Below are 15,947 nucleotides of genomic sequence, written 5' to 3'. Positions count from 1 at the left end.
AGTCTCCAGAGAAGCCATTTTACTTTGCAGAGGAAGCAAAGTGCGCTACTAATGTGCCTGTCCCAGGAACGTTAATCATCTTTAAGCTTCCTCAAGTTTGACGGGTCCATCATTCCCCGAATTTGTTTGCTAAATTAATCGTAATGTGCTAATTGGGGAAAGAGGAGCCTAGAAAGGTAAAATTAAACAGATGGCTGGTTTCAGCTTTTTGTTTTCTTTCTCAGCACAGTCGTTAATATAAGGACAGGGAATGTGGGTGGGAGGGCAGGTATAGTTCACTGGCTTTACCTCCCCACTCACAATACAACCTCACCAGTACTATTACTGTAAACCCTTAACCCAGAACTAATGCAAATAGCTAGAAGACGGCTGCAATGTCAACTTTGAAACCTTTCACTCTTGTACTGTCAAGTGCTACATGAGTTTCTCAAGTAAAGAAATGTCTCTGGGGGTAGCTGGGTAAGGATCTTTAACCTATTGGCACTTAAAAAAAAAGAAATATCCTTCTTTGGGGAAAGACAAAAATGTACATACTGTATGTTTGGGAAGAGGAACACTAGACTTTAGATTATGTCAGCAAAGGATTTGAAATTGGTGGCTAATGCACATTATGGATCCACTGTACTTCATGTCCTTTGTCGTAAAAGTTTGTTAGATCCTTCTCTTCTGGGATTCTACCTAAAGGATCCTGCTTTTCAGTGGAAGTTTACATTAATAACAGAAAATTGATAATTCTTGTGATATGAACAGAGTACTTCTATTTCTAAATATGCTGGCAAAATATCTAATGAAAACCAAATGATACTGTGTGGATAATATGTATTCTTGATTTAGAGACCTAAATGTCAGTGTTAACAAAACACTGAATTATAATACTTTTTGCCATACAGTATTTCCATTTTCTTTTTATTGTATGACTCGCCCAGCTTCAGATTTGTCTTTTAACAAGTCACAGGCAGAACAGTCCGCTACCGGAAGTTCAGCAGTAACTGGTAAACTATCATAAACCACTCCACAAGCCTGAAAGCACCAGGTGGGCTGGTGGGATCTCTGTGTCTCTGAGAGCCAAGAGATTCCTGACCTGCTTATCCTGCCCTATCCTCTGTAGCACTCAGCGCACTTGGAGGATCCTGGTCACAGTTTTCTAGGGACATGACCCCTGACTTATGACTCAAACCTGTCACACCTGGATCATAGAGCTCAAACTGAAGTGGGGCAAAGTGGCTGCACTTGCTGAATTATAGACTTTTCTTTTCTCATACAGGAGGACATCCACAGACCCCACTGAGAAAACTGAACCTTGTTTGCCAGCCATTTTTGAAACTTTTTTTTACATAAAAATAACAAACGTGTAAGCCTATTGCTATGAACTGTATGTGCTTATTCAATGTTCATTGAAAGTTGAAATGTTCAAATAGTACGTGAAAAGTATAAGTATAAATACAAGGTGCAGAGAGGAAACATTGAAACCTTTCATACATCTGTACAGTGACTGCCTGTCCACAAATGCACCATAATTCAACTTCTATGTACATGTTTTATATACAAGAACCTATCACATACTTCTTAGCAACAAAAGAACATTCCAATAACGTGCTGTTCCAGGTTTCAGAGTGGTAAACTCCGGGGGGTATGCATGGAGCTCGAGCTGTGTTGAGGAGAGGGGAAAATGAGCTCTCCGATATAATTAACCTTCAGTTTTTCTCTATGCAAACTGCCACGCAAGGGGACTCGGCTGCACATTACAGCTCATTGCGAATCCAGCTTCCATGGGCGAAAGTGGTCAGCAGCAACAACAACCACAACACACACACAAAAATTGGCTCCTGTCATTGTTTTCAGAATTATGATTAATGAGACTAATAATGCAGATGATTACTAGTATGTGCTTGTTTCCAGCAGTTAATCATATTGCCGTGCCACTGCTGGTGTCTGCATCCACCATAAACATGCTATCATTTACCTCAGTGCATAACCTAGTCAGGAAACAGTGCAGGCTTGTTGCACAGACCTGGTTTTGTTCTGTAGTGTTTAAACAGACTGAGTGCTGAATATAAAGAGAAACAGCTGACAGATACAGGGACCTTAGAAGCATGAGTACAAGATATGAGCATGGAAATAAAGTGTTTCCAACCGTTGGTAACAGCCTTCCATTCCAGTGATATATTTATTTTAATATTCTATTGTTCCTACATGTATTAATATGTTTTCAGTGCTTTTCATATATATATAAACCTGAAATCTTTTTACAAAGTGCAGCTCCGCTCAAACGAATATGACTTTCAGATCTGAAGAGGCGCAGCTCATGCCACTGTACACTGTAGTTTACAAATCTGTTTTGATGAAAATACTTTGAAAAAGTGTGGCAGCAGGACAATGAAAATGTCATGTCTCTCTGACCCCATTTGTAAGGTGAAGGGTACTGAAACATGTTATGATGAAATTTTCCAGCCTAATTTTTTTTACTTTCAGCCTTTACAGATCTCTTTTTTATGATAGCACTGTAGGATGAGTTATAAAAAACTGAGAAAGCAATATAAATTAATCCTGTACTCTTGGACATACTGTAAACACCTAATATTCCAAATGTCAGTAAAAAAATATTTTATAGAGTACATGATCTTTTTGATGGCTCAATTGCTGGAGTTTCTTTGATTGCAACTACTGTTCATTTATTGATTTCTTTGAGTATGTAAGAATCCATCTGGAATTGAACCATCCCTCGATTTGCCGTAATGCGTGTTGGAAGAGTTCAAAAAGAAAACAGTAATTCCATGGGATGTGACTAACCTAATTGAGTGTTTCTCTTAGTTTCAGCATTTTGCAATTTAGACATGACCCCAATTTGTTTTTATTGAAAGTGAATATGAATATAGATGCCACTGAACATAGCAGACTGATACTCAAAACAGTGACCACATTACTTTTTCTTACAGCAATCTTCTGGTTTCTTAATTCTGTTTCACCTTTCTGTGGTGAACAGTGGCACACTGTTGCTTTAATACCCCATAATATAGCAGCTCTGTCATTTTTTCCAGATGCCATTAATAATTTATGCACAGCAAAAAATGCCGAAATGAAGGACAATGTTTTAACACAATTCTGATTCATTTACTTTTTACCCAGAATTTTACATGTTCACGGGATGGTTTGTTCTTCCCGATGTGCACTTTAAACTGCCTAATGTTTTCATTCTGAATTTCATGAGTTGACATTACATATTGTGTAACTGACTCGCTGTCACAATCTCACCCTTAACAGATTGTACTGTGATGTGTGACCAAAAAAAAAAGAATGATGAATCACAAAGGAGTGTACAAAAGTGATGTAATAACCAGGTAAGTCATAGTGGAGAAATACAATTTCCACTTGGGTTAAAGAAAAGAAATTATGATGTATCCTAAAGCACCCATCTCCAAATATTACAATCGATAGCTTTGTTAAGTGCCTTGGGGCAACCTTGTTGTGAAAGGCGCTATATAAAAATAAAATAAAATGGAAATTAAGTTAAGAATCTGATCTTCAAAACACTTGCCCTGGCTAAATTCCATGTCCAGAATCTTTTGAAATCAATTAATCGATAATAAGTCATTTATATTGTTATGTATCCATCAAAGGTTTAGTTGTATCCAAAGTAGCAATCTGTTACTGCAGGTAAAACTGATACTGATATGTAAGGTATGTTTATTACATGTGTGAGAGGGATTTTAATATTCATTTTTACACAGTTAAATGTTGCACAGTATTGAGGAAGCTCAGGTATGAAAAATGTACACATACTGTATGTAAAGTAACAAAGTCTAAACATGCATGATGAAATAAAAACAGACACAAATGTTTGGTATCAACCTGTGCTCAGAGCAGCATTCAATTGAATTTGTGGCTGTTTGTGGCAATACTAGGAATATAAATTAATGCAAAACTCGTGAAACGCAGAATACTACAGAATGCTTAAAAGACATAAAACATTGCAGAACTGCTAGGAAGGAAAGAAATTAAAAAGTTTTCTTTTTTCTGTGTGCTGTGAAAAAACATTCACATTCCACATATCCATATGCTATAGTTAAGGATGAAGTGGATAGTCATCATTCTGAGCCAGAGCCATACTGAACGTCTCAAAGTTAGACAGAAAGACAAAGACAAAAGGCCTTTTGGAGTGTCAACACAGCTTTTCTTCCCTTGTTTCTAATGGAGTTTTATGCCACTGTCATATTTTCATTCACTGATGAAGTTAACTGTTTTTTTAATGCCATTACAGAGTCGTGGAAATGAATGCTAATATAAGCAGGGAGTGCTAATGTCGAGTTGCTGTAATAAAAAAGATTGACTGCTAAATGATATAATTTGTAGGGGGGGGGGGGGGGGGAGAAAAAGAAAACAGATTCGACGAGCTCTCCAGACTTCATTACAGGGAACTGTTGGCATTAGCTCTGTAAGCAGGCAACAGTCAACAGTCAACAAGACATATCCAAATACATCCAGCTGCAGTTGTTTCATTCCCTTAACCCTTTCTTTAGATTACAACATGTGAGGTGCAGTCAGAAAGGGACGGAGTAAATATAGTAAATAGTAAATCAGTAATGAGGGCTTACATTTACATAAAGATATTTACCAATATTTTTTCAACTGTATTTATCAATCAGAAAGCTGCTATGGAGCATGTGTTTTAAAGACAGATTCATGGATGACACTTACAGAGCATGCCTGCTTTACTAAGAAACTGTAATAAAGAACAATGTGTTTCTAAAATGTTTTCTGTTTCATATTGAGAGTGACCTATGTAAAATAACTTTTGTATTTTCTTTCTAGTTTTTTGCATTTTCTTAATGGTTTGCACAAAGGTGGATATTGGTTGTTACTAACTTGTTTATATTCTTGGCAACATAATTTTCACACCTATGTGACTCTTGATAATACAGATTATTAAACAAATCATGCTAATACACAGTGGTGTAGCAAGTATGGGAATGCCAACACATCTGTGTGTGTGCATGCCAGGCAGCAGGACTCTTGAGCCTGAGGCACACTGTGTCCCTAATGTCTTGTCAAAGGTACCACATCCAGCACAGGTTCAAAAAATATTGTTTTGTCACCCCTGCTGTTCACACAGCTGGTGCAGGTGATGAAGAAGCTTGCACCTTCTCAGAAAAGTACAAAAACAGGCTATTAACAGCAATTTTAAGCCTCCTTGTCCCTGTCAAAACTATTCTTAAGTCACTGGCACTATTTTTATTGTGTTAATGAACAAATATAGGAGGGAGCAGATGTCGGTATACAAAAGGAATTGAATAAGGGTTGAGGGAAAATAAAAAGGGAAAATAAAACAGGAACCACAGGGAAGCATTTATGGAAATGTTAAGTAACAGATAACCTTTTGTTCCTGTATGTTTAAGTACAACTGTCATTTGTCACTATGGGGGCACGTCGATTTCTATCTCTTTTACTGCTACAAAAAAAAAACAGATGAAGGCTTCTGTGCCAAAAACTTCTTACATTTTGCCTTTTACTTCTCTCTTACTGTTAAGAAGAGTATAATCTAAATTATTGCGCAGAATATTAAATTAGGAAGAACAAAAATAAATGTATTTATATATTCATGCCATTTATCTGTTTTGCATTGAAATTCTTGTTTTGTATGGTTGATGTAAATTTAAACATTTAGCAAGTCTCTGAATTTAAACACAATTTGAACAACTGATTATTTGGGCCCCCCAAACCTTTTAAATTTCTTTTCAAGCTATTTTGTGGATGTTTTGTTTATCTATAGGATTTCTGAATTTTAACAGATGAATTCCATGTTTCATGTTCACTGAAATATAAGGGCCATAGTGTCATTAATAAGATTGTGACTCTGGGCAGTAAGATGGAGTGAAGTGAAAAATAACAAAAACAAGCTTAACTGTATCCTGTAGTTCAGTTACATCAAAAACTTGAAGCTTGTACTTCACTGAAAATACCCACTGAAAATGCTTAAATTGTCAAGATTTTTATGAAATGATTTTAATCTGGGCTGCCAGGTTAGGCTCTGGTTTCCCCCATGACCCTGTATTGGATAAAGTGGTTTAGTAAATGGATAGATGGATGAACTAACTGCAATTTACAGTACAAGCTAATTTTACGTACATGTATATCCATCAATCCTTTTTATAACCGCTTCATCCAATTCTGAGTTGTGGAGGAGCCAAAGCCTGTCCTGCAAGCAATGGGCAAAAGGCAAGACACACCACAGAAGGGGCCTTTTTAATACTGTATATATTCATATTGTTTTAGAACATATTCACCTTCTTAGCTTCAGCACAATTTGTACTTTCCTCCCGCAGTTTCTTTAATGTCTCTCAGCTAAGCATTTACGTTTTCAAAGAACTAGAGAAGACTATTGCAACATATTGCAAAAAAACCCTTAGTAAGGCTTCATACTCTTACAGAGAAGTTGCTGTTAATAGATCTTACTGTATTACTTACTGGACTTTCCTTTTACACTGTATTTATTTCATGTCTACATTGGCCTGCACCAGGAATTCACCCCTCTGCCCTTACAAACCTAAACAGTACGCCTCTGCAATTTACAGTGGTATCTTTCCATGCTACATTTCTTTTTGGTCTGTGCAACCCTTGCAGATCAACATGGATAAAAGTGGCAAAGCGAACCTAATAAAAATTAAAATAACAGTCAGAAATTATTGTTATTTTTGGTTGTTCTTTTCTTTGAGTTCTTAAGCAGATCCATGTTCAGAGTTGTCTGGGCTTCCTTCCCTTTGGGTACAATCTTCCTGCAAAGGTACACCATGTGTGATGGCATACAGTGCTAAAGCTAGGTATTCTGGGTGCAGATGTGTTAATAAGGTACAGGTATCACATTTCAGCACCTTCACCTCAGCTGTTAATAAATGCAGCGGTGCAACAGGCCTTTGCCCTGCTAATGTATTCAGGCACACCTGTGTACTGCAGGTAGCCAAATATACAAAAACGTCATATTATCTCCCTGTTATCGTAGAAAATCGATACACGTGGCAGCTTAATAAATTGCTTGCAACCTGTCTTTGAAGTGTAAATTGTTCAAACAAAAAGCTAAGGGGTATTTTAATGTCCTCTTTCTCATGTTTTAATTGTTAGCATACGTTCATTCTGAGATATAGCTGAATGTAGTCACTGAAATTTTCATGGTTGTATATTTTAACATTTTAATTAATGGACTACAAATTTGTTTTCTTTTTTTCATGAGCATTAATGCTGATGTAGTGTCCTTGTGCTTGTGTGTGTAGTGTCCTTGTGCTTTAAGAAACCGAAAGTTTATCTTAAAATATCTGCTTCTAAGACAGTAACACATAATAATTAGAAATACTGTACTTCGGGAAAGCAATGATAGTTTGGGGGTATATAAATATTGTAGAAATACTTATTTTTAGAAATAACATATTTGCAATCTATGTTGGTAGAAAAGCCTAGACAGGTTAAAAGGGGGATAGGATGCAATCACTGTACAACATAGAACACTCTCACTGGCTCTCTATTATTAATTATCTATTATTCGATTGATAAACCATATTTCACAATATTATTTAATGTTTAATGCTGTTATCTTTGTCACTACTAGTTGCTCAGACATGTTTGGTTATTTGCTTCTCAATCCTCACTCTTCAAGATATGCTTCTTCAAAATAAAATATCTAAAGTGTAGCTAATGTTTCTTATGCAAATCATGCTTAATCGAAATTAAGAAAAAATGTTTTTTTCAAGGTTATGTTCTGTTTAATATTCTTAAGTAAGAAAACAGTATAAAAAAAGGACATAAAAGAAAGTAAAAAGACTGTTCTGCAAGTGGGTCGTGAAATGATGGCATCACCAAATAACAAAATAGTGAGGAAATAAGAACACATGAGAGGGAAGGACATTATGCAAATAAACCACATTATATGATGTTCTGCGAATATATATCTGATGTTGTCTGGGAAGGCAACTCACCTGTCTCGGCTCCTCCGAGAGGGGAAGGCAGCGTTACAGCCAGCCACTGTGCACACGTGCATCTCCTTAAGGTGCACGTTCTTGTAATGCAGCTTGACACTGTAGGAGCTCTTGAAGCTTTTCTTGCACACGTAGCAAATTTTGGGGTCAGGGCTGGAACACAGGTCGCCGTCCAAGGAAGGTGAAGAGAACTTAGGGGGGCTGGCGCCGTAGCCCATGGAGGAGACAAAGCTCTCGTGCAAGGCGGCCATACTGGCAGCAGCAGCTGCCGCCGCCGCTGCCGCAGCCACTCCCCCTCCCCCATTATAGAGGCCGTACTGACTCATGCAGAACATGTCGTACGTGGGGTCAGTCAGCTCCTCTTTTATCTTGATAACTGGCTGGTGAGGGGAGTGTGAAGTGTGATGCTTGTTCTCCAGTTTCTCCCGCAAGTGATGTTCCTCTTCGTCCTCATCCCGCTCTTTCTCAAAACTGTTCCGCAGACGTCTGCCTGGCTCTTCAGCATCCACGGATTCATCCCCGCAGCACATCTTGGTCTCAGAGGTCTCGGACTCATTTTCAAAGTCCCTCTCGTGGTCTTGGTCCTCAGAGGTGAAGCTGTCCATGCAGCGTAACTCAGTGCCTCCTGCCGGCCCCCTGCATTCCTCCTGCTCCTGTCGAAGCATACTCTTCAGGGCCAGGCCTGGGCTCAACTCATCCTGGGAAGGAGAGTGGTGGCAACTGCTGCCACTTCCGCCACTGCAGTGATTGTTGTTACTGTTTCCGTTACTGTTGGAATGGTGGTGGGGCTGGTTTTGGTGGTGATGACATCCTTGGTTGTTTACTGTACCATCTAGAAGCCGGCCCCCTTCCTCCTCTTCTTCCTTCTCATCAAACTCTTCTGCTACGTCAATGACCTCTTTCTCAATCTTTACCGGCATACTCGACTTCCGGGGTTTCTTCTTAGGAGTGGGGTCAGTAGTGGGGTCCTGGGTGCTATGGATAGGCAGACCGTGAACTATGGGTGATGACTCAGAAATGTGGGGAGTGTGAGTGCTAGGAACTGACACTTGCTGCTGTTGTTCCATCAAGGTGGTAGTGTTGGTTGTAGTGGGTATGATAGGGCTTGTGGGCAGAGAGACAGGTGGACTGACCAGATCTCCTGGGGACAACAAGCTGCGGTAGAATGGTGGCACTGGTTGCACAGTCTTCAGAGAAGGGAAGACAAGAGGACTCTGGAGAGGAGACTGCAATACAGGGTCCAGTGGAGGCGTGGCGAAACCTAAAGGTGGCCGCCCAGGGCTGGTGAGGGTTAACCCACTCTTAGCACTGGAGATGACAGGTGTGGCAGAGCCCGAGCTGGAGCGGATAAGGTCCTTGTCACGGTTATTCCTCAGCATAGGCATGTGCAGCCGTGGATTGGGGTTGGCACTGTGGCGGTTGCGGCTGCGCAGGGAGCTGAAGACCATGTTGCAGCCCTCGATGGTGCAACGATGCTTGATCTTCAGGTGCACAGCGTTGTAGTGGATCTTGAGCGTGCCCTTGTCATAGAAGGTCTTCCCGCAGGCATTGCAGCATACCCGGCCCTTACGGGAGGTGGAGCCCATGCGCCGCATGCGGTGCATCTTGGATGAGAAGGAGGAGGAGGTGATGCTCTTGGACTGCTCTGTCTTCACATAATGGGGGTGATGGTGGGGATGGTGGTCATTCAATGTGGCCGACTGCTGCTGTTGCTGCTGCGTCTGATGCTGTTGCTGCTGCTGCGTTTGCTGTTGCTGCTGCTGTTGGGAGGTTGGTGGCGGGGAGATGGGGGACATGCTGTTCGGCTCTGACTTGGGTTCAACCACATTCGTGATGCTGCTCAGAGCCCCCCGGCTAGGGCTCTGCCCATTGCGGAAGGGTGAAAGGGACACCTCCGACTCGCTGCTTTCATTGGGATCAGTTTGGGCCGGCAGGTTGGGTTCCCGCAACCTGAGCCCTGGCTGCTCCAACATGAGCCCATTAGGAGGCAGCCCTAATAAGGGAGCTGACACAGGGTTGATGTACTGGAAAGGGAGCAAGAAGGCGAGGCTATTGGGGATGTTCTCAAAGTGATGGATACTGGATGGGTTACTGTTCTCTAAGTGTGATAGAAGGCTGGGGCTACGGGTGCGGTTGTTACTCTCAATAAAAGTCCTGATGTCAGATTCGGTCTTCGACGTTGGCACTGTCACTGCCTGGCCCTCTTTCTCCTGAATGGCCATCAGCTCCACTATGGATTTGGTTTCCCCGAACCGCAGGAATTGCTGGAGGGTAATGATCTCTTCTTCCCGGGACATGATGGCCCAGCGGTCCAGCACCTTGCCTGCAGCATCCTGGAGGCCATATCAAAGAAACAACAAAGACAAACACAAAAACGTATTGATTCTGCATAATTACTCCAGTCAATTGAAGGTGCTTGGCTGTCTGCTCATGAAACATTAGGGCTTGGAGAACAAAATGCAAAGACTGTTAAATAGTGCTTCATCCACAGAGCAAACTTCCCATCACTATTTTCTCTATTTCTCTTTTTCTTTCCTTTTCCTCTCTTTCCTACTTTAAATCAGCCATGCAAATGCAGTCATTAAGCTCACAGCTAGAGAAACAGGCTGAGTTTAATAATGTCAAAAGCAAACAAAATACAGACCACTGGGGCCTCGCTATTAGCAAGTCCCTGAAATTCCACCTTCTCTAAGACGATGATCTATTTGCTGTGAGATTGTTTAACAAAAACAGCTTGCAAAGATGTGAACTCTTGCTGTGCCTCCCTCTGTAAATACAGACAGCCCTGTTCTGTTTACTTCTTGTGACAGAAAGAAAAAAAGAAGAAGCTGTTAATGCTGAATTAACGGCAGTGACTAATTGCGGTGTTGATAACCAAGCTTAGCACCCACATTTCTTGTTTGTGTTTTAAATGGAAAATGAGCTGGTTTAAATTTGCCTCAGTGGTCATTTGTGCCAACAAGTATCTTTTGGGGTAGCTGTGTCTGAAATAAAAAAGGGTGATCACTGGTTATTTAAAAACTTTTTGAAGCAGCCACAAAAGTGACAGCTATCATGCATTGTGGAAATTAGCAAGGAGGAAAATCTGTATTTACAAACTTCATATTAATGATGTTTGGAAGACATCTTGCACTGAATGAAATATTAATAAGTGCATGGTTTATTTACAGGAATGAATAGTGGTCTTGACACTAAGGAAATGTACAGTCAAACACACATATTTTACATACATATTTATCTATCATCTCTATTTTCTGATGGTCCCCAAGATCTTAAGATATGAAAGTCTTCACGTTTCAGATCAAGTTCAGAATCAACAAGAGTCTTTACATTTTCAAGTTTAATTCTCTGGTTCTCAGAAATTATTGTGGGAAACAATTTTTGTCTTCAAGGAATAGTAACACTCTAGTTGTAGAAACAATTGGTAAGTCCAAGTAAAACGTTTCTTGGCCAACATCTCATAGATCATATTTTTATCCACTAAGAAAGCTTCAATTTTGCACCGCTATGCTCCTGAAAGTTGAGAATGGCTTGGGATTCTGAAGGAGTAATCTTGGCCTGGACCAAATTTAGGTTTTGCAGTCAGCTTATAACTTTGCTGCATAAAACCCTTGACCCAATATTTTTATACTTTGCAGCAATCTTTATGAAGTTATTCAAAGGCTTGCAAGAAGAAACTGGACATAGTGTTGTTACTATGGGAATCTCACACTAGCTAACACCAGGCTGGAGCTTTTTCTATCAAAAGAAGCTATAACTACAAGACTGTTTATATACAGAACCTTAGCATTTTATTTGTATTTCTCTTGTGTTTAAGTACACATAAAAGAAGGCTAAACATATAAGAAGAAGCACTGAAATTATGGGACAATATTAACTTTAGTAAGCTGACTTTAATATTTTGCACTAGAACTGAAATTTCCGTGTTTGGAAAGATTTAAGAACATTTTTAAAAACATTTCACCAAGATCACATTATGTCCCAGTTTAATCTCAAACAACTGTGCAGCTGTGTATCTGCACATTTATAAATATAAATATAAATCTCTTATTAATCTACTGTAGGGTTAAAAATCTCTCATTTCTTGATTATTTCACAGATTGGCTAATAAGTTGGTAAACTAGTTCTAAATAATTTGTACATTTACCAATATGTTACTATAGTATATATAAAAAACTATAAAAAATCTTAATATGTACATACACACAGAACTACATATAGCATATACATTTGGTGTTGTGTTTGATGAAGCATGGGGTATAGAAAAAGTTGCACATCTTTTTAAAGAAATTATTTGCTCTTTCAGTGTAAAACATTTTACATGCTGTGTGGCCATGGGAATCTTTCATCCAAACAGAGAGTGACATCTAGAGACTTTACGCTGATGACAATTAGAGACAGCATGGAGAAATAAAAGCCAGCCTATTTATGGTAGTTGACAGAATCTATGAATGATAAATGGTGACTCTACAGTTTAGGAGATGTGAAACTAACAAAACAAAGTGCTGAGAGACTATAAGGTGCACACACAGGATAAATGCTAAAAAGAGAAAGGACGAAAAATGTTTTCTTGCAACACTGTGCTTTATAAAACATACGTGAATATATATTTCAGAAACACATTAGTAATCACTGGAGTATTTGTGGTTAAATATACATTAAAAATACACTTCCATTTTGTTAGTAAGTATGAGTTTAGCCTGGAGGTAAGACTTTAAATTCTATGCTGTACACAATTTTTTCATAGCAAGCAATGCCAGTTGGCATTTATTTTATTAAGAAGATAGAAAATCTATCATTTGTGGTTTTTGTAAGGCTAAAAAGTTGTTACAGCATTCATACAAATGAATCTCAAATACACTTTTTTACAAGGGTGACTATGAAGGTTCCATTTTCAAGTTAGACTTCTCTAGTGTCACACCAAATTTAGTAACTTATAATATATTAAACTGAAAATAAATTGTTATGTTATGGCCACCTTTTAGTCACCAGATGAAACTCCACATTTCTATGAAGACTTTTACAATTCTAAGACCTGTCTGTACAGTATATAGTGTAATTGCATCACACACTTCGGTCATCCTGATAAGAATAAAGAACAAACTACAGTAAAAGGTAAGTTTACAAAGTACAGGTGACATACATCCATAAATGGTACACAGTTACAGTGTTGTGTTATTGTGTTTTTGTTGTTTTTTAGTACTTAAGGTTAGTTTTAGAATGCAGGCATTGATGTTTGGTGCTCTATACTATATATTTGGGCTCTTCTGTATACTGTATATTCTGGCAATTAAAATACTCTCAAGACCTTTCCTTTTTTAACTGGTTAGTCCACTGTTAACTGTTATTCAGCTTTTCTTATTAAAGTTTGCCGTTTTAATTGATGCTTCTCCCACCCAGAAAAAGTGCTGTGATTGTGAATGACAGTGATGGCATCCCCTGTTGTGCAAAAAAAGTAAAACACATAAGATTAAATAATTTTCTCTGATCTTTTCCAAGCTTTCAGTTGGTGGTCTAGCTTTGATGAGCTTCACTGGCATCGTAGTGAGCTTCACAAATGTTTTAATCCACCTACTGTATCTACCTGATGCCTACATTGTACAGCTGGACAAGGGACATCAGTGCTCACCATAAAAAATGGGCACCACTTAAATCAAACTCTGTTATGTAGAGTTATGCTCTGAGTTTTATTGTTTCTCCCCTTCCAGCTTTTATTGCTCAGCCTGAATTCTGTCTCCGTTCAGACTAGAGCACAATGGAATTCAAACTGTGCCACCTGTTGTCTTATTCTGGTGAGACGCAGACACTTGATTAAACAAATTTCCATTTTTAAAAGAAATTTAGACACTCTCAGTAATGCAGCAGATGACATACTGCTTATAGATTCTACATTATTCCACTACTAATAAACAGTATTCCTCTAAGTGAACACAGTTTATTGTTTCTCCACAACGATTTCCTGAAATACATGCAGAAACAAATGCTGCCCTTCTGAAGTTCAAGTTCCTCCGTCATCAAGTCCTGCTTTGTTCTGCGAAAATAATTGGGTGTTCTTTATGAATCAAAATAAAATTACACTAAAGTTATTGGTTCTTACTTTCCCTCAGGGTTAACCATCGGCATTTTGCCCACTCCACTGTAAATTAATTGAATAAGCAATTTTCTCACAGACTGTACAGGGAAATTTTGGCTCGTACACTATTGTTTCCAGCTTTAGCAAACATGCAGTGCTATATGTCTTTGTACCCACTAATTTATATCTTATTAGCCTTTAAAATCACTGTTGCAGTAAATTAAGTAAAATCTTTCTGTGTTCTTTAGCCTTTAGATGTTAGTGGCTCTTTTCTTAAAATGGGCCACCAACAGAAAGAAAGGTAATGCTTAAAAAAATGGTGAAATGTATATCATATACATTAGTGGACCTAATCTATCTAATTCAGGAAATGTGCTCTGTACCAGTGAACAAGGTTTTGAAGCTGGACTAGCAAATGCAGGAGTTCACATCAAACTCGACAGCAGGCCCCTGTTTTTTGCTTATTGCCTAGGCAATCCTTAGAAAATTAGGCTTAGGCATTTCACATTAAAACAAATAGAACTCAGCCAAATACTGCTTTTGAATTTCTTTTTTTTCCTTTAAATCAACAAAAGTAAATGAAAGAAACACAGGGCATAAAACTAAGCAAATGGAACTTGTTAGAAAAGGGAAGGCCAGCCAGCTGTCACGATTCGGATCAGTAGTCGCAGAATTTAAAAGCATGCTTCAGAAAGGCTACACAAACACTTTTATATACCATCTCGGGATTTTGGATGGGAGTCAGGGAGAGTTTGCTTTATGGCTTACTTTCATCAGATACAGTAACATTCACTTTGTGTGTGTTATGAAAAAATGTACATTAATGATCAATTGATTTTCTTGATATGGAGTTCAGCTTTCGCTTTGCCATATTCACCAAGACCATTCATTTATCCTAAAAAGAAATCCTAACCTTTTAGTTATGGCAGCTTCATTCAACATTTCAAAAGGTAACACTGCCAAATGTAAACTCTTATATTCAGATAATAACTAGCTAGGAACCAAGAAATAGAAAACCAGTACATTTGTAAACTGCTCCCCAAAAACAAGAGCATTTATTTGCCAAAATACATTTTCACCAAACCTTATTTTAAATGCCTTATTTCCAATAACAAAACATTATTTTGAAGGGAGCTGACACTTTTTCTGAGACTCAATTACCAAAGCATCCTCTTTTAGAAAAACTGCACAAGAATTTTTAAAGAAAAGAGGAAAAATACTAAGGTGATACAGTAAATCGTAAACACTGTGCTGTAAAAGTAAGTTATCAGTCAGATTAAACATAAACTCACAAATCACAAATTCTGAATGTGTCACTTGATGTTGACTTTCTGTTTGCTAGACATTTCTACCATCTACCCCGATAAGAACTTGCATCAAGTAAGGGGTTTGGTTTAATCCTGGTCTAGGCTTACAAACAGTTCTTTTCTACTTTCTTGCAGGAAATGAAAGACATTTACTGTATACAGTCTGATAGCTTTAAAGGTTTTTCCTCTGATGAACTTCAAGCCTTTCTTTGAGAACCTTATGGATACTCTGCAATTATTTATAAAGTAACAGCCATTCCTTGTCTTAAAAAAACTGACCAGTGACAAGATAAATCTCTCTCTTCCTTGTTAATGGGTACAATAAATACAATTTCAAATATTGGTTTCTCATACTGTACGTCTTAAAGGCTGAAGAAGCATCTCTTAAGGCATTTAACTTTGCAATGTCACTGTAAAATGCAGAACTCTACAATACTACCAGTAGTATTCAGGCAGAGCACTTGAAGTAAAATCATTACTTAAGCACTTTGATGAATATTACATTAAAGGGAAAAAATCAGCATATTTTTAAGGCAAAGTTGATTCAATGAATATCAAAAACAACTGGTAGAAATCTTGACCTACAAATATGTACAACTCACGCAC

The 15,947-nt window shown here is 38.4% G+C and overlaps 1 protein-coding gene across 7 annotated transcripts in view; it reads right to left on the bottom strand.

Annotated features, from left to right (window-relative positions):
* bnc2 (basonuclin zinc finger protein 2) overlaps positions 1 to 15,947 on the bottom strand; it is a 275,321-nt gene that overhangs the window by 13,331 nt on the left and 246,043 nt on the right. For all 7 annotated transcript variants that reach the window (XM_088627016.1, XM_088626984.1, XM_088626962.1 and 4 more), the window contains one exon: positions 7,962 to 10,294. In XM_088627016.1, the coding sequence (XP_088483142.1) occupies positions 7,962 to 10,294 (2,333 nt within the window). The remainder of the gene's footprint in view (positions 1 to 7,961; positions 10,295 to 15,947) is intronic.

This window comes from Lepisosteus platostomus, chromosome 1, assembly GCF_059453375.1.
Source record: "Lepisosteus platostomus isolate fLepPlt1 chromosome 1, fLepPlt1.hap1, whole genome shotgun sequence".
In the NCBI taxonomy this organism is placed as follows: domain Eukaryota; kingdom Metazoa; phylum Chordata; class Actinopteri; order Semionotiformes; family Lepisosteidae; genus Lepisosteus; species Lepisosteus platostomus.
The sequence above is the reverse complement of the archived record's forward strand: the minus strand, read 5'-3'. Positions and strand labels throughout refer to the sequence as shown.